The sequence below is a fragment of the Harpia harpyja genome, chromosome 4 (assembly GCF_026419915.1).
Source record: "Harpia harpyja isolate bHarHar1 chromosome 4, bHarHar1 primary haplotype, whole genome shotgun sequence".
In the NCBI taxonomy this organism is placed as follows: domain Eukaryota; kingdom Metazoa; phylum Chordata; class Aves; order Accipitriformes; family Accipitridae; genus Harpia; species Harpia harpyja.
In genome coordinates this window covers 67,617,498-67,636,860 of record NC_068943.1, presented here as the reverse complement: position 1 = coordinate 67,636,860, position 19,363 = coordinate 67,617,498, and the positions used below count along the sequence as shown (strand labels likewise).

General features: G+C 40.5%; 1 protein-coding gene across 1 annotated transcript; it reads left to right on the top strand.

Moving 5' to 3' along the window:
* The first annotated feature begins 13 nt into the window (after window positions 1–13).
* ADAT2 (adenosine deaminase tRNA specific 2) lies at window positions 14–10,996 on the top strand. Its single transcript, XM_052784576.1, has 6 exons — window positions 14–116; window positions 389–493; window positions 7,932–8,082; window positions 8,657–8,763; window positions 10,470–10,542; window positions 10,661–10,996. Exons 1-6 carry the CDS (start codon window positions 66–68, stop codon window positions 10,699–10,701), a joined length of 528 nt encoding a protein of 175 aa, XP_052640536.1. The 5' UTR covers window positions 14–65; the 3' UTR covers window positions 10,702–10,996.
* The last annotated feature ends 8,367 nt before the right edge of the window (window positions 10,997–19,363 follow it).

The following is a 19,363-nucleotide window of genomic DNA, read 5'->3' as shown; positions in this document are numbered from 1 at the left end:
TCCGCCCGCGGTGCCTCGCCGCCCGGCCCCCCGGAAACACCGCCCGCGCTGCGCCGGTGCCGGCCATGGAGGAGGAGGAGGAGGCGGTGGCCTGGATGGACCAGGCCCTCGACGTGGTCAGTGCGGGCGGGGGGCTCTCGCCCCCCCCCCCCCATCCCCGGCCGTGAGGGAGGGGGGCGGGCGGGCTCCGCCCTCCCGCGGGGGACAGCCTCGGAGGAAGCCTGAGGGGAAGGGAGCGGGGAACCCCGGTGCGGGCGGGCCGGGGCCTCCCTCCCGGCAGCGCCGAGGGGGCGGGAGAAGGGGGGTTCGTTAAAGCCCGGCCCGCGCCTCCCGGCGGGTAACGTTGTCCTGCTCCTTGCGTTTGTCTGTCTGTCTGTCTGTCCTGCAGGCTAAAGAGGCGCTGGAGAAGGGGGAGGTTCCCGTCGGTTGCCTGTTGGTGTACAACGGCGAGGCCGTGGGGCGGGGCAGGAACGAGGTCAACGAGACGAAGAACGTGAGTCGGGGCGAGGGGTTCCCCCGGGCGGGGGGCCCGGCCCGGCCCGGCCCGGCGAGGCCGCCGTTGCTTCCCGCCCTGCGGCGGCAGCCGCCTCTGCCGGCGGGCGGTTCGGCCGTTTCACCCCTCCCGGCCGTCAGGGGAGGGGTTTGGGGAGATTAGGGGCAGTTTGGGGCAAGTGTCACCTCGGCGCCCGGCTGCGGAGAGGGAGCAAGCGGCTACCAGGAGGAACGGGATAGAGAGGAAAGCGGGGCGGGTCGTAAAGTCAGTCACGGTGTGAGCTGGAGACCGGCGTCCCTGGCGGGTGTTCGGGCTACCGGTGTGCTCTCTGGGGGCCTTTAAAGGCACCTGGGGATTAACAGTGACCTGTGCAGCCTTCCTCTTGAAATTCTCTCCACAGACGCTCCACAAACGGTTTACGTTGCTGGCAAACTGGCATTTTCGTGTGCTGTGATGAGGTTATCTGAAAAGTAACGAACTGTAAATTGGAAGTCCAACTGTGTTGCTTTTCTAGGAAAAGTTCCGTACAAATAAAGGAATAAATAATTACCAGTCTCATTTGGGAAGAGAGGGGGGAAGACAAGGAGTCAGGAAGTTGTGGAGAGTTGCAGAATATATAGGGTAACAAAATCTCATGTCTAGTTTACAAAAATTCTTCCTTTGACAGGATTGTTCTTTCAAAACCTTATTGCCTGTAAATTTTAGACCTGATGCTTGGAATTTTAGCCATCAGATTAGATCTTACACATGCAAATTAGATCTTGGGGGCGGGAGTGAGTGAGCGGCTGCGTGGTGCTTAGTTGCTGGCTGGGGTTAAACCATGACAGAGACCCGTTAAAGCCAACAGGGATTTTGTAGAACTGGAAGTTTTGTATAAATGAATCTGATTGCAGGATCTGGCTGTAATTTATATTTGGATGTCTCAAATCTGAAAATATAATAAAAGGTGAAAATGAGTCTTTGAAGCTCAAAAGTGCAACAGTAAAGATGAATCATTATACTAATTTGTGCTACAGGACAATCCATAATGTATTAAGATGCTTCTAATACAACTCAAGAAAGCCAGATGATGGAGAAGCTAGGTATCTCAAGCTAAATCAGTGTAAACACTGCAGAGAAGCAGATGCTTCCTGGGAAAATTGTGCCAGAGATATTGATGCTGTATAAAAAAATCACGCATTAATAAACAGGCAAAACACAACTGATGAGACTGATAACAAAACCAGAATCAACTTAAAAATATTAGGGAAGCTTTCGGACTTTTTTAGTGTTAACATCAGGGTTGTCTGAAGGTATGTACTTAAACCCATGTAGCCCGATTTAAAAAATTCGACTGCATTTTGGAAACAGTAAACTGTTAATATCTTTGAAAGCCAAGCCTTTTTACAATTTCTCTTTAGCTCAAGTTTCAATTCTTTTGTGGCTTAATTTTTATAAATGCTTGTATTATAGTGATTGGAAATGCTGGGTACTCAGTGCTTCTGAATTTTGTATCAGATACTTAATTGCTCCATATAGTCTAAGCTTGAAAGAGGCACTTGCTGGGAAATGTGAATAAAGGAAGTTGTTTTCAGTTTTCTCCTAATGATTTCTGGCATTATTTACAAACAATCCTGGGGAAAAAAAACCAAACTCTTGAACCATTGAGGCAGTTCCAGTAGACATCATAAATTTGTCAAGGTCTATTTTAAAACTAATGTCTCGTCCCACCTCATATTGGAGGACCTTTCCAGAACATCATTCCTCAGATGGCTAGAAAACATCTGATTTCCAGTTTTAAACTTTTTATGGTCCGTTTAGATCTCTCTGTTCTTGTGCCAGCATCATCCATTATTTTACATAGCTTGGATGTATTAAAGTCATATTCCCTTTTGGCTTTTATTTTTCCCTGTTCTCCCCAAGCCAACTGTTTAATCTCCTCTCAGAAGATAGGCTTTCTTTCTGTGTTCATTCTAATAATTCTTGTATACATCCATTCCAGCTTTGATTCATCTTTCTTGAATTCACTTAACCAGAACTATATACTTTATTCCAGATAGACTTTCTCTTGTGCCTAGTTTGATAACAGTAATACTTCCCATTCTCCCTTGAAGTAAGTCCACCCATCTTTTCTGGAGCTTCCTTGGTCTTTCATGCTGTTTTGTTATTCTTCATTTGTTATTTTGATTTTTTTTTTTTTTTTTTTTACTCCCATCTATAAGGCCATCCACCTCTTGAGTGACACTCCGATCCATGACATGCAAGACATAACACTGTTAGCTGTTTTCTGTAGGTGTTTCTCCAGTTAATGCCAATGTCACAACTGAAAACATTTAAGCAAAATGATCTTTGACCATCTTTGCTAATCTTAGTTTCCTCTGTACAAATATTTCCCCTTGCAATGCAACTTCTCTTCTTTGCTTGCTTACCTTATGTTTCTTGTGCTATGCAGTTTTCCCCAGAATGACAATAATTTCACATGTTGCACTGTGCCAGATGCATTGTAGGAGTCCAGAAAGATGAGATTGGTATTTCTCTTGCCTAGAAGAAACATTTGTCAAAGCAAGTTACTAGGTTAATTTAAAGTCAACTATCTTAGTAAATCCACATTGTATTTTGTTTCATTTTCCTTTTACAGACTAGTCCTTATAACATTACCTTCAAAGTTTATATTGCCTGTTTTGCTGTTGAGACTATCCTGGATCTGTAGATGTCAGGATTGTATGTCCTTCCTATTTTTCATTCCAGTGACTCTGTTCACTCTGACAGGTTTCAGTCACGTGATACTCTCCCTTGATGTATTAAAAGCATTGCTGTGAGATTGGCAGCCTCATGCACAAGTTCTTTAGTATTTTTCTGATGGAGATGATCTATCAACTTGGGGTTTTGCCTCTCATCTCTCTTCCATGCCCTAGGCAATTTCATAATTTTAAAGTCCTAATTCTGTATCTCATACACTGTAATTTGTGCTTTCATACTCTTATTCTGCCTTTTGACCACGTTTTCTGCGTCATTTTTATTGAGAAGGCAAAATACTGATTTTCTTTTGGTGTAGTACTATAATTATATTTGAGCCTCATCTCAAGGTCACTGTAGTAGTTCTAACTCCTTTTTTACATTTTGTCTCAAGGTATTTTTACTTTTTATGTAATTTGTTTTGCAAGGTTGACGTTTGGTGATTCTTCCTTTAGCCTTTGCTTTCTGACCTCCAAAATGTAGCTTTATAATATATTGGCTTTTTTTACTCCATGAAAACTTTCTTCCTGCTTTTAGAAAACACTGTGTTTATCCAGTTAGGTCTGCAGTCCTTCTTTACAATTCTGCCCTTGCAGGAATCAACTTGCCACTAGGCTTTGTGTCAAATAAATTCCATCTTTTCCTTAAGTAAGTCCCTGCATCCTCTGATCTCACTGACTGGAGTTAGGAGCAGGTAGGGTCTTCTTTATGGCCTCTTTCTTTCTGTTCCTAAACTGCTCATTTTGGCAAGAAGATTTAGTTGCTGAAAGCTCTCTAATTTTTTCAGTCTTTCTCCTGTCACCCTGCATACTTTGTTTCTGCCCTGCATGTCCACAGCAGAACACATTAACGTCAGAGATACTGCTGCTTACTCTGTGGAAGTTATTTGCAAAATTATTGATCATCATCACATTCTTCTGGAAAATGTTGCTGTTGGAAGAAGGGAGTTTATATACAGCTGTGTTTGTTTTATTTTTTTAGGAGCATGGCTGTGTCATCAGCATTTCAAAATAGTTAGGCATGTCATTATTTGTATTCATTGGGCAATAGTGCAACAAATGTCTGTGTAAGACACTCATTTTCAACAGCCTGGCAATACATTCACAAGCTTGTGCCAGTACTGTGCTCCCTCTGGCAGCTCCCACACTTGCTTGTTTACAGTCTTGCCTCAGACCAACCTGAAAGTTTTCTTCCTTATAACATATGTGACCCTTCCCAAATAGAACCCTTTTTTTGGGCATGTTTATTCCCACGTGTGATCCAATCATTCGCTTCCCGCTGAAATGGTCTCTGATTCAGGTCCTTTGTTGATACACACAGACTTCTTTCTCTTTGTTATCTCCTGTTGGGTCATTGTAGCATGTGTCTTTGCTCAGATCACCTTGCAAGTACCATATGCGATAACTGAAGTATTGTTTGCACTCTTAAATTACTAATGAAGCCATAAGATAATATAGAACTTTGAGCTTTGGCCCCTTTTACTCTCAATTCTTAGTTCTAGTCTAAGATTTAGAAGGTAAGCTTTTCAGGGCAGTGATGATATCTTTATTTGTCTATAAAACATTTGCCACAGTTTGGGGTACTATTTTAAGGCTTTGTCAAGGCTTTTTCCCCACTGACATCAGCTTCAGATAATTTCTCCTTGGAACACCATTTGCCACTCTCTAACAATTCTCTTTTTCCCTTGCTACTCTGACCTGCTTTTGTTTTTTTGGCTTTAAAATAATGCATAAGATTGGGCAAGTTTTTAAAAAAACAGTAGGGGTTTATAGAAGCTAATTAATTGAGTCAGTGACTCAAAATGAAAATAATCTGGTTTTCTCCTTAAATTGACACACAGAGTCAATAAAAAGGACTATCTAGTCATCGCTCAATACAAAATAATATCTTAAGACAGACCTAAAAGGTCAGTTTTTCCCCCATATCTTGTCTTTTAAGAGGGATCTTTAGCAGGTGCTTAAGGAAGGAGCTCAAGAAACTGGAAGAGAGTAGCATAAATCTTCCCCTTGCATATCCTTTCCACTTCTGAAAGTGAACAGCGTAGGGACTTCCAGAGCCCAAGACTGTATCTGGACCTTTGTTTCTGATAGCTGTCTGTGCACATATCCTCCATGAATTTGTCTAAACTTTTTTTGAACTTGTTTATGTTTTTGGCTTCCATAGCATCCTGTGGCAATGAGTTCCACAATTTAATTATGTGCTTTGTGAAAGAGTACTTCCTTTTGTTTGTTTTAAATCTGCTGCATGATAATTTCATTGGGTACCCACTTGTTATGAGAAACAATAAATCACAATTTACTGTTTGCTTTTTCACATTTTTCTTGATTTTTTTATAAACCTCTACTGTAGTCATCTTAACTTGGAAAAGTAATGATTGTATCTGGTGAGTTAAGAGCTGTAGTCTAGTTAGTCTCTGTACTGTTCTGTAACTTGGATAATCCTTTCTCACCCTGTGGTGAATTTGTCCTGGTGTTCCCATGTCTTCATGAGGTGAGATGACCAAACCAGCATGTATTACTTAAGATGTGGATGCACTGGGATCGAGTAATATTATATATTAGTGTCATCTCTTTTGTGTAGCTGTCTTCTATTACCACAGAAGCCAGTATGACTTACAGCAGCTGCATGGCTTTTCTTAACTTGTACTTCCAAGATCAGCAGAGGCCTAAAAGCTACTCAGTGTACTCAGTATAAAGCAGTGTCATAGGTTAGAGGCATGTTTTCCTCCGGTAGTGAAGAGTTATTGCTTATATGCTTTCAGTTCATGCTCAGGAGTTGAAAAGCCAGTATGGTATTCATGTCTCTTCTGATCTGAGGGGCACAAAACTAGAATAGCCACAGCTTACACTTTTGAGTTACGGTAGCTATAGTAGTTCTGAGGCATCATTCTGCTGGAGGGCATTGTGCTTTGTGTCTCCATAACGTGTGTGCGCTGAGACTTCAGCTGATGTGATCTCATTTATTCAACTACGGAACCTTCATGGCAACATTTCACTAGTAGGTCTGGAGGAATCATGTCTGCGTATTGATTCAGATCCATGTTTTTATTCTGAGTGGGTTCATTAGTATGTTAGTTCAGATCACAAGTGCACTCATGGAATAAATTTCTTGATTGTGTCTTCTTACCATGCTTTGGTTTGTGTCTCAGAGATGTCAAACTGTCTTCCTTTCAGATGAAACTATACTGAAAAGATGCGCTCAGGGAGCATACCTAATGCACTCCAGCTGTTGCTGGGAATATACCATCCATGGGACTAAACTGGAGCTTGGCCAGTGTGAACTCCCCTGAACTGGTGTTGATTCCTCAGCACTGTTTTGCTCTACAGATACATTCCTCTTGCACTGCACTATTTCCTAATGTAGGCATAGGCAATGTAGATCTCTGTAGGAGTTTTAAAACATTTTTTAAACAGTATTAAACTTACCACTAAGTTACTTATACATGAGTCTTTTGCCATATATTGTAGAGCATCTCACAGTTATCACCACAGATCTTCACAGTGCTAAAACATTAACCCAAGTTCATGTATTGAGAGGAAGTTATCTCAGGTCACATAAAGACTTATGTAGCAGAGGTACAAGTATAATTTGGATTGATTAAGTCTTAGTCTTGTACCTCTGTCAAAAACATCCTTTTTCCAGAATAGATTAAAAAGAAGGAAAATACTAACAAATAGCCTTAATTCAAATAAGCATCAGGCTTTAACTGGAGAGTCCTTTCATAACTAGTAGTTTGTGATATTTTTGCTGTGATGTGATGGGCAAAACACACCGCTGCAGACATTCCAGAGTGATACTGGGACATTACTGATTGTTTTTGTCTCTCTGCAATTAAAGTCAACACTTCTTCTGTTCAGGTGTTTGTGCTATACCTATTGCTGTGACCTCTGAGATACTCATCATTCAGTTGTATTGGATTAAAAAAAGAGAAATCAATATTCTTCTTTTTTAATCAGGCATGTACTGCAATCCCTGCCTATTACTTAAGGGACTTTCTGTACGTGTATGTATTCCCAGGCAGCATTAAACCCGATGCAAACCAAAAATACTGTGTCTACACAGTAGGCCAAGCAGTTCCAGAAACTTTTGCACATGCACAGCACATTCATTCCATGCAGGCACAGTAACATTGTCAGCTGGAGGAAAAGGTACCAGCTAGGAGCAGTTTCTTAATATTTCCAGCAAAAGTAACACAGCCTGCATTCTTGCTCTTGGAAGCACAGTGGGCTAGATCAGTTGTTCTAGTGAGCTTTTTGTGTCCCTTATGCCTCAAGCAGAGCTTTCATGTCTTGTCTTACTATACTGGTATGACAGAGAAAGGAGAACTTCTGAGCAGACTCCTCTGCCTGGAAACAGGTAGAAGAAAAAACTGGTTTGTGCTTGTGGATCCTGTGTGTGCTGCATACGAGGTGGAGGTTGAATCTGTTCTTTCTTGGGCTGAGTATTTCTTCTGCAGTTTGGGCTGCGTGAAATTTCTTTTGCAACTTGAACCAGCAAAGAGGTGTACTAAAAAGAGACTTCTCAAGAAAGCATTGCATTACTTCTTTAACAGAAGTGAAAATAATTGCATTATTAATAAATGAGATGTCAGGCCATCGTGCCTTTGACTTGAAAGAATAATTTTATGACATTGCATCTTAATTCATTTGTATCTGTACAAGTGAGAAGCTTAAAGCTGTGAATCAATGCAAACTTCAAGAAAATGTTTATTTTTATCTCCTAGGCTACTCGACATGCAGAAATGGTGGCAATTGATCAGGTCCTTGACTGGTGCAAGCAACACAACAGAGATTATACAGAAGTGTTTGCACACTCGGTATTGTACGTAACTGTAGAGCCTTGTATCATGTGTGCAGCTGCCGTGCGCTTGATGAGTATCCTTTCATGCTTATTCATGCTGGGAAACCATATGTTAAAACGTTACTCTTTTGGCAGTGAGCCCACAGGGAAGGGCTTGATGCTGTAAGGCAAAGCCAACAGGGTACCATCTTACGGTTTCAGACTCTGCACCCATCTCCATTTATTGGATGGTAAATAGTAAGAGCCTCAAGAACGTAAGAGAAATGGTGCAATTATGACAAACAACGATTTCTCTTAGGGATGTAAAAATACATTTTAGAGATATCTGTTATTATGTAAAATGAGCTAATCTTAGTTCAGTGTTCAGTTTTGAATGTTATAACAATCAGTAAACTATGGCTTTGTATGCCTCTGCTTTGGGATTCATGCTTCTCCTTTTCTGAGGAAGGCTAGATGTGCATCTTCAGCAATACATCTTACATTATTCAGAAGTAAGTTCTGATTTTATGAGGGAGGAATTGTAGTGCAAACTAATTTACTTTGAAAAGTACAAGCACATTTTAGTGAAATTTAATGACTACTTAAATCGGGCTACTGTACTTCCTGCTTGCTTTTCACTTTTAACTTAATACCTTAACTCATTCACATAAATTCCACGGGTCATATATGGCTGTCGAAATGAGCGATTTGGAGGCTGTGGCTCAGTTTTGAGCATCTCGTCTGATGATATGGTAGACACAGGAGAACCATTTGAAGTAAGCTATAAAATATTTTCCCTTGTTTTTTAGCTAGGGTACTGTGCCTAGCTTCATTACCATGCTTTGAGAATGTTATGCATCAGTTTAAGAGGACTCAGATGAAAGATGATAAAAGTCAAGTAAACCTGACTTAACGAGAAAATAATGTAAAAAATTTAAGTCCTTAAAGAAAAGAAAATTGAGGAAAAGCCTGATGACAGTCTTAAAATAATTAAAAGGATGCATCAAAGGGGAAAGGAAAGAATTACATTTGTGGAACAAGGTAAGGAATAAATGTATCTAGAAGATGTGTAATACTTGGAACAGTAAGTGTATGCTGTAGGAAGAGATGAGGGAAAAATTATTTTAAACTGCAGAATGTACAAACACATCATCAATAAAGATCAAGTAACAGCAGCTTACTAAGTTACTGGATTTTAGCTGAGCCACTGGAAATGATTGTATTTTTGCTCCCAGTCTATCCATATATGAGGTAAAATGCATTAGCTTAGACTACTTCATATTGTTCAAATCCCAAAATAAATACGGACTGCAAAAGTAGCAGAGGAATTTTAGCTTAGATATCAGGAAACTTTCTGAACAGTAAGGACACTGAAGGACTGGAACAGAGCGTCTGGGGAGAATGAGGCGTCTTTGTCATTTAAGAAACGCTGGACAAACATTCAGTGAAGGTATAGTACACATAAATCTAGATACTTTACAGCATTATACTAGTATACCTATACATACATATAGATAGAGAATATTTATAGCATTATATTTACTACATTATATGTAGTTGTAGACGATCCTGCCTTATACAAGGATACGGATTAGGGTTCTTAGGAGTTCTTTTCCACACTTAACATTTATGATTTAAGGAGTGTAAAAAACCAAGTCATATATTTCAGCATTGTAAATAAGCACTAAAGGCTCAAGGCTCAGAAAGAATTTCAGTCACCAAGACAATACGGTTTGGCAGTCCAGTGTAAACATATTAAGCATCTTTCTTTCAGGGTGTTTGAGACTAGCATCTGAATTAATTTGTATAGTCAGTACTGGAAGAGTGTTCATTTACTAACATTGGCATGTGGTATTTAATTTTTCTACATGTTCAGAAGAAAGAAAGGGGAAGATTCTTGCTATTACAAATCCTTCCTTTTGTTTCTGTAGGCAACTGCAATGGGATGTATAGGTGTGATGCATTATTTTCTAGTGTGGGTGGAGATTCATTTCGTATTAGTGACACTTAAAACGCTTTGTCATTATGTTCATAGCCTGGAAAAACATTTTAGAAGGACCGAAAAGGTCTGAGAGGTGACTGTTAGGAATAAAGAACAGGCATGTGGACCAATGTTTTCTTGTAGGAATCTTATCTACAAATACCTAGGTGTATGTCTCTTACATTTCCAAGTGCTTGAGGGGTATATGAAGTAAGTTGGAAACACATTAATAAGAAAGAAATTGGGGATTGCATAAAATTTTTACCAAAGTTACTAAGAAAGTTTGTTTTGCCTTACTTTAAGTTATTAGGGAAATCATTTACTCTACTAAGCCTTAACAGAGTATTTTTCAACTGTATTAGGTATTCAACCTGAAAAGGGAGATTTTGACCCCTAAACAGACAGTACAGTTTACATTTACTCTGTACTTCAGGCATTATTGTGAAGCATGGAATATGTTATTCTCAGATGCGCTCATGAACATTATTCTAATTTGAACAGTGCATTTCTGGCTATCGTGCCGAAGAAGCAGTGGAAATGTTAAAAGCTTTCTACAGACAAGAAAATCCCAATGGTAGGTTTCACATTAATGGATCCATTTTGATCCCAACCTGATTTAAAAGAATGCTGGCACTGGTATTACTGTAATTAATTTCTGATGGTTTTTCTCCCTTTCTGTTTCTTCTTGGCAGCACCAAAATCAAAAGTACGCAAGAAAGACCATCGTAATTAGCCCTATGCTGATGGGAGACAGAAACTTACCAAAAATGAGACGTGAAGATTTCTTCAGCGTCCTTCTTTTTTAAAATGTACAGTCCAATTAAACTATGTCTAATGTTCTGTACAGAGTTTTTACTAATAGGATACTCACTACCTGTTCCTGCATTTCTACGTATGTGTTTTCTTGTTATCATACATGACCAAACAGAAGAATAAGTGGCTGTTTTTAGAAAGAGGAAAATTTATGGTTCAAGTTCGGTTGTTTACAGCCAGATGGATCCATTAAAATTCTGCCATTCTGTACAGCACGTTCTAGAATATTTTCTTTCCTTCTGTCTGTGGAGAAGCATCTTGGTTTTCAATAGTAAATGTTTGCTTAGGCAAGTAAGTAAATCTCTTGGAAAGTTACATTTGTAAGACCTTCACAGTCCTTGTGTGTATATTTAATCAAAAGGCACATAAGGAATTGTACAGCCCTTGAAGACTTTAGATAAGATCATTGTAACGGTTATTCATTGTTTTTTAAACCCCCTCTAGCATAAGCCAAATTTTCAGACATCTTCTGAAAGTCACATACATATGTAGACAGGTATATATGCAGAATCACGTCTCAGTTTGTACATACTGTTGCTTAATAAGCGTAAGCAAGCATCACTGCACAGCATCTTTGTATAAAGTTGTGGAGAAACTCTCCACAACTCTCTTTAGACTGTCTGGTGAATATTAGCATAAGAAATGCTTTATTATTAAGAATCTGCTAAGAAGTTGTTCTCGGGTACTAAATTATAGTAACTGAGATGGGCAGATACACATGAAAACCAGGAAATTAAATTGGTAATAGTATGAACAAAATATGTTTTGAGATACTTACCTTTTTGTAGTGTTGGTTGGCTTTGTCATTTCCATGTACTTTGCTTGGCCGTGCAGTAATTTATAATCCAGAAGAGGGCCTTACAGTTCCACTAATGAATTACGAATACAAAGAAGTACAGTTCAATCTTGATTATGTATCTCTTAGTGGATACTTCTCTTAAGCATGAAACTGTTTGTAGTTTATTCAGCTGATATTCAGAAATTTGAGAAATGCCCTAACTTTTTTTTTTAATGTAAGTGGTTAGAATTCTATGACTATAAAAACTGAATACAATTAAACCTTTTAGATATTTCAAATAAATACTTTCAAAAGTGTTTTTTAAAAGAGCATTAAAAGCATTACTTTGTCACTATTGCTCCTAGTAGCTTAGAATTTGTATTTTCTGTATTTACTTATTTACAAAGTGATATAGGAAAGAAGTGTTTTTACCATAATAGCTATTTTCAGAGTTTAGAAATAGTATCCCTTTAACTTAAGCCTTTTAACTGACATCTGTGACCTATCCTGTTCTCCTGACCATTACTTACAGCACTCTGAGTCTGTTCCTTTCCATAAACAAAAGAAGTTACCACTGTGTCAGTAGATTTCATCAGCTTCAGAGCTATGAGGGCTCATGAACCAGACAGCTAAGTTGTAAAAGCTATTTAGGAAAAGACCATTTTTAATGACTGTGATGGCTTTATTGGGAAGAAACGGTCACACCTGCGGTTATGGTGTTTAAGATAGGTATTTATCTATACAGATTCATACATTCAGTTCTCAGCTGGACCCTAATTTTCTTATACCTTGAAGAAGTCACTGAAGTCCAAATTAAAGGAAGATGTTAGACTTCTGGCTTGTCAGTGACATCAGTGACAGTAGGAATTGGAGCCTCCATATTGTTATGGACCAGGACCTAAATGTCTCGGCATCTGTTCTTCTGCAGAGGGGCTAAGAATGCTTTCCTTCCCCACTGCCTTCTTTCAGAGAAGAATATTATTAGCATCTGGATAGTGTGACAGTAGGAGCAATGTAAATAAGTAGAAAGATTACTGGTAGTAGGACAAAACACACTTTAAAAGCTGTGTCCAATTCTGCAATCCTTAAAAGGGGAACAGAAATATTTTCTAACAGGAGTCAGTGATAACCTGTCACTTAAAAAACAGTTTAAGTCCCACTCAAAGCCAAGAGACACTGAAGAGGGTGACAAAAATAAAAGTTTCTCTTAAGAATGATTAAGGGTAATAATGTGCATCCTTCTTAGAAAAGGGGCGTGAAAGAGGAATAACATAGCAAAGTAAAAACTATTGTATTACAGAAAGGTTATAAAAGATGCTTCTGTTTACTATTTAGTGTAATGTGTGAGCAAAAAAACCCAGTCTAGTATTAAGAGGCACATTTGGATGGGGGGTGGGGGTGTTGGTTTTTTTTTGGTTTTACAGTACAATAATTAGCTTGGGGAACAAACTGCTAAAAGATTACACTAAAAGCAAAAATGTAGCCCATTCTCCTTAAAATGCTATTACTTAGGTGAGTAAGAACAAATGCATATACACAGGTATTTTTATAAAAAAAAGAAATTAACTCACGTTTGAAGACAAGCTGCTCTTCAGATTCATGGCATGGTATCTCGACAACTGGCACGCATGCAGCTGTGTCCTCTCTCCCCCCAGGCAGTGCTGTCCTCCCTCCACGGTAGCAGCAGCTCTGGCAGCAGGAGCCCACGGAGGCTGGTCCCATTGGTCTCCACTTGGCACTGCCCTCAGAGGTATGCCTGGGGCGGTTGTCCCTGTCTGAGGTGCTGCAGCTCTTCCTAACCATGAGTTTTGAGTTTGTCAGCATTGTTTAGAGTCGGATTCACAGACTTGAGTGCTTCACAAGAAATTATGGAGATCCTGGGCAGAAGACTCTAGGTTCAGGCTCAGAGAAACATCTCCATGGCTAAACTCAACACAAGGGCTGGAAGAAGGCAGGAGGCAGCCACCACAGTTATAACCCGACTAACTGACCGCTTTCAGCGCTCCAGATCAGAAAATGAACTTAACAAGAAAGAGAATTGGAGAATACAGAAAGAAGAATGTTAGAAAAAGGATGGAACCGTTCTTGGAACGCTTACTTAGCAAGGAGGAGACGGTTGCTCGTGGCTGCAGAAGCATAGGCTTAGTTTGTACCTGTTGCTACCAGATCAAGCCCTGCAGCAAACCACGCCAGAGTCACCCCGGGAATCAAGAGCTGATGCGTTACACAGACTGGAAGAAGTGTTGCTGTCTGCTTGCTGGGGACCTGGGTCTCAGGCTTTGGCTCTAGCCCTAAACGAGCGTCAAGAGCAACAACTTTAATTGTTACTGCCACGTGGAAAACTCAGAGCAGCGGCTCGTAAAAGATGCTATTAATTTTCACTGTGTTTTTACTTGTTTTTATCTATTTGTGTCTGGTTGCCACATAGCTGGCCTCAAGAGCAGCAGTAAATATATTCAACTGGTTTATTTAAAGAAGTTTAAATGCTTCACATCACCATTTTTCCTTTGCTGCTTGATAAATAAATATGTAGCCTTCAGCGTTACATTTACCTTGGACTGCATTTTTGTCAGTTCATCACAGGTAAACATCATTTTATTTCAGCCTTTGGTTTGCTTGTCAATAGTCTGACATCAAAGGATATTGAACCAGCTAGGAGGGCAAGGAAGCAAAACAACATGGCTTTGTCTCTGCTAAACCAATTACAATTGACAATCCAAGGCTATAATAAATATGTCTTGTGACTTAGACACTAGAGGAGAGCCTGAATTTAAATTATAGCTTTGGGTTTTGAAATGCTCACTGATCCATTCCATTCCCATTAAGAGTGCCTTCCGCTCTGCAAAATTAAGTGATATCTTTACGTGACAGTTTAATTTAATTAATTTATTTCTCAATATGTACATTTATGGAGTTTCTCCATTAAGCTTTTGAAATGTCTGTAGGTCCTATGCATTAATGTAAATGCACCATGGCCCGTAATTACCTTTGGCAGGCTTAGGGCACTGATAAAAAGATTATACTTTTAAAAACTAAAGTCTTCAAACTTCCGCGGCGCTTGGCAGGAAATCTGTTTCTGTGTTTTATTTGGAGCAAGGCTGGGGAGCCTGCAGCCAACAACTCCAGCGTAGGCCGTAACTGTTACATTTTAGAAGAAAATACGTTTGACGCTAAAAGAGAGAAGGAGAGAGGAAGACAATTAGTGCGAGAGTACTAGAAGCAGCTGTTTATTTGTTTTGCCTTGTGGCTGCCAATATATACTCTTATCATTACAGTGCATCTAGAAATGGGTTTTTTTTCTATGAAATTACTTCACAAGACATGGATCTTTGTCTTTTTAAGGGGCTGCCCCAAAGTGAGTTTATCTTCCTTTTTCACAATAGCTCTGCACTAGCCAGGAATGCTGGATTCTCCCTTTGCCTCCTCCTCCCTCCTTTCTAAAAATGAACTTTTCAGGGAAATATGGAATTCAGAGAAGTTTGAAGGAGAGCAGATGGCCAACAGTGAGCCAATAGGATGTAAAACTTCAGTTAGGTAGTCACTTGGCAGGCAAGTACAAGTGAGCCCATGATGTTTCCATAGTGATGTTTTCACATGGTGCCTTCCTTTTGTCTTTTAAAAATCTAAGTGATTAAAAAAAGGGGGGGGAATATAAAATAAAATAAGGGCTCTGTAGACCTGAACGTTTAGCATGGTGTAATTAACTCTGCCCTTCCCAGGGGCAGTGACTTGGGCTCGTTGCTGCTTTCTGGCTGAAGAGCGATGCACTGACTTCAGCTACGGTTGCACTCACCAGCCTCAGTTGCTGTGTTGCCAAATAAAGCAGGGACAGCTTCTGAAATTCAGATATGACTCAGATTGTAGTGCTCTTGGAGGGACAATTGCTCGGGCACTGATTTTTGTGGTGTCAGGATTTCATATTTACGTATGGGTGAAGGTTTGCTGTGGCACTTCTCTAACCTTCAGAGCTTTCTCTGTGCAAAGAGGCAGTGTAATAAAAATTGATGCTTCCCATGACTTCGATTCCTACTTTCTCTTTTGAAGTCTGCAAGCTAGCCATTATGGTCACATTAATTTGTGAGGATATAAACAACTGCCATTATCTGTGCAGCCATATTGCGCAAGAGAAACAAGATTTGTAGGGAGAGGCAATATCTTTTATTAAGCCAAATGGTAGTCAAAAAAAACAGGCAAGCTTTTCAGCAACCAGCCGTAGGGACACCGAGTTCAAAAGCTTACCAGCTTTTTCCACATACCTAATGAAAGTAAAATGAAAATAAGTGAGTACATGTTCGTGCGTACCACCTCCCTGCAAACCTTGCCTTTCTTGAAAAAAAAACTGGACAAATTTGACCGTCAGCTGGTTTGAGCAGGAAAAGAGGTTGTAGGAGACCGGACTTGTGGTAAACTCTGCTCCTAACTCCCCAGCAGACCTCTCCGCTGCCTCTGCACAGACACATCAGCACGTGTAACCAGCACTTTGTGAGGACCCAATGCAATTTTCCTTTCCCAAAAACCTCCCAGCGAAGTGCTGAATGCAGCAGCTCATTTACTGAGCCCCTCGCCCTCAAGCAGGGAGACTCTCCCAAGGAGAAGCAGCTTCCTAGCGGGAGTGCTGTGGGACAGGGGAGAGTAGTTCACATCACCTGTGGTTTACAAATCCCAGCATGAACTCCCCTGAATGCCACCGTACAAGCAAATGAAGTCAGGTTAGCCTGGGAACAAAGTTACCTAGCTGCCCTTCTGTGCTCTGGCCTCACCTGTACACTCAGAGCTCCGCAGCAAGGAACCCTCTGCTTGTGTAGCGGCCAGCCTGTTATTACTAAACCTGACCCTGGAGACAGAAAATACTTGGTTTTTTAAGAAATTAATTTTCTTACCCTCTGCAGCTTCTTTCCAGTCATGCTGTGCAGCACTCGTACTGACAGCACCGGCAGCAGCCTAAATGAATCATTCAAAACTATACATGTTTAGGGCACTTTTTAATATTTAAATGGGTTTATCCCATCAGGGAGCTCCATCAGGATGCTCGAGCTGCCAGTGACAATGGGGACAACTAAATGCTCTCAGCCACGGTTCCAACAAAACCTTGATTACTTACAACGTAGGGCACTTCAGTAGCATTTCCACCACAGGGAAGATCTGGCAGCTTTGGTGTTGGTAGCTATAGCTCAGGGGTTTCAACCTATGGATTTACCTGCAGATTTAGAGTCCTTGCAGCACCGCTGTGCCACAGGGGGCAGGTAGGGAATGGCATTGCTGTGGGTTGAAGCTGGACCAAGTGGAGCGGCTCAGACTCTTTCCCATCTTTACCTTAACCCTGTGCCACGGGTGTTTCCTCAGTGCTTCTTCACTTCACTGTACTGAAAGTTCATTCAGGTCGTTCCTGCAGGTCTTAGTCCAGGTAGGGAGAATCCTTTAATCCTCTTTTATACCCCGACAGAGCTACCGAATGCTCCCATTTGAAGCTACCTGCCTGTCCATCTCAGGGTTCAGACTACTATCAGGCAGCACTATTCAGCAGCCATCAACCCTTGCCCGTGCGCCGAGGCTGTAGTTACAAACCTAACTCCAAGATACCTTTGTGTCTGGTCCCATGCTGAGCTCAACCCAGCTGTACCAAGGAACGTGCCGCCCTATCGATCTTGCCTGGCATTGTTTTCATTTTGTGCCCTCTTTTCCCTCCTGCTGCACCCCAAAATCAGCAAGGAGCTGGGCTGTGTAGCCAAGGAGCAGCAGTAGTGAGGAGCCTCTGCCCTCCTGCCTTTCTGCTGCTGCAGCTAGAGTAATGCCAGCTACCAAGAAGGAATAACCCACAAGGAGCCTAATGAAACAGCAATCTGGCATTAAGATGTGTATACCGTTGCCATTTGTTAAATTGACAGATGACATTTGGAACATGCAGCCCCTATTCATTTTTTAAAGCTAAATACTCTCTTGAAATAAAGTCTTTGCCATTAGTCTTAAAGCTGATTTCCAGCCCAGACAGGGCCAGCTGTGCTTTTACACATTTCTGGGCACAAGGTCAGATACCTAGCAGCTATAAGATTTTTTTGTTTGTTTGTTTTGCAATGAACTGGACAATTCATGAACAATAAACAGTTACCTGCCTCCCACATTACCTTGGACTCTGCCTTTCTTTTTTTCCCTTGCTACCTTCCCATGTAGAATTCTTTATACAAGAAAAAAAAAAAAAAAAAGAGTTTTGACAAACAGTTTTTAATCCACTTGAATTTCATCATCTGCTACCTAGTCCCACTCGTCTACATTTTTATGTATCTACAATAACAAGGTGCCAAAGGGATGCTCCAAACACCTTCAGCAATAGTTTAAAATTTATTCACAAGCGACAAAGACTCAGCTTTCTTAGAGACAAATACCTCAGACATTATATTTTAGGAACAGTTAAGAGTGTGAAGGGACTCAGCTCATCCAACTCAAAAGCATAGAAATCATGGTAAAGACGCAATATTCCTTTACACCTTCAAATCGCTGTCAACACTTTCAATAGCATACTTACGACAACTTCCATTTCCAACTCCAGAAATACTGAGAAGAAACAGGTGCCCAAACTTTATCAAAGTTGTACTCTTAGACAAGTATTTGGCTGTTACCTCATGTGCTTCTTCATCAGTTTTATTGATAAAGGTTCAACTGACTCTTGTTTATTTAATGTCTTTTCAAAGTCATTCCATTTTAACACTAGAATGTCATTCCACTACTGCTATGCTGCCACTTCAGCTTATTTTTGCACATAAAAGAGCAAAAATTAAGCCTTCCAATGCGCAGAAAAGTTGATAAGTAGATGGCAACTATCGACTGAAGGGAGGTAGGCACCTTACATGGGCGTACACCAGGCACGAGCATGTAGAAGATAACAGAGTTTCATCTTGTATCCTTTCAATGACTAAACCAAGGTTGGCAAAAAGTGAAGTCTCTTGGCAGATGCTTTCTCCAGCAGCTAAGGCAAGAGAAGCCAGGAGTGTGGCCAGCAACCCTCTCACTCTGCATCAGATTTGCCAGGAGTCACAGCCACACGGGAGCCACAAGAGGAGCAAGAGCCTGCAGAATGTTTGAGTCACAGGGACGCTTTCTTTCTTTAAGTTAAAAAAATAAATCTTAAGTGATTTACATATGAATTGCTTCTAATGAGGACACACAATCTCAGTTTTCCAGCAGACTTTCAACAAGGCCAAAATTAAGGATACAATTACATGGCAGAATACTAGACTGAGATCTTCATGGTTTTTATGTCAACAGTGAAGTCAGCCACTGCTGGTGGGTGGGAAGCAGCTCTCTTTAGGGATGTTGAGCTGGTTGATTTTCTGATTACTTCAGAGAATTTTAAAAATAGCAAATTATAATAACAGGCCTATAGACTCTGTAGCAGCTTTCTGATTAATGTGAACCTCAAGATATATGCTAAGTTCTTGTCCATAAGGTATGCTGTTCAGACATTTTCTAGATGCTATTTTAACCTGTGTCTTCTGAGTCACGTTAGTCAAAAGAATTGGTGTGTAATTTAATTATTGCAAATGGTGCATCAGTGAGTTATTTCCTAGGAAAGAGAGTTAAGAAAACCCAACACTGCAATTAATGCTGAAATTGAATCCTTTTGCTTTGGCCTTTTGCAAATTTTTCCGTATGACAGGAGCCAAGTGAGACTGAAAGAGTTTAGAAAATTCTATTAGAAAGTCATCTTCACCCAGAGCTTTCCCAGAGACCAGAGGTTTTATGACTCCTTTTTATTTCTTCCTCTGCTTTGGGAGTACCTAACTATTCCCTAATTTCCTGCAGAATTATA

Excerpts from the sequence above, each read along its gene's own strand:
- ADAT2 (XM_052784576.1), top strand. The coding sequence starts at position 66 with ATGGAGGAGGAGGAGGAGGCGGTGGCCTGGATGGACCAGGCCCTCGAC. Across the intron at positions 117-388 it reads TGGACCAGGCCCTCGACGTG|GCTAAAGAGGCGCTGGAGAA; the intron begins GTCAGTGCGGGC and ends TCTGTCCTGCAG. Across the intron at positions 10,543-10,660 it reads CAGACAAGAAAATCCCAATG|CACCAAAATCAAAAGTACGC; the intron begins GTAGGTTTCACA and ends TCTTCTTGGCAG.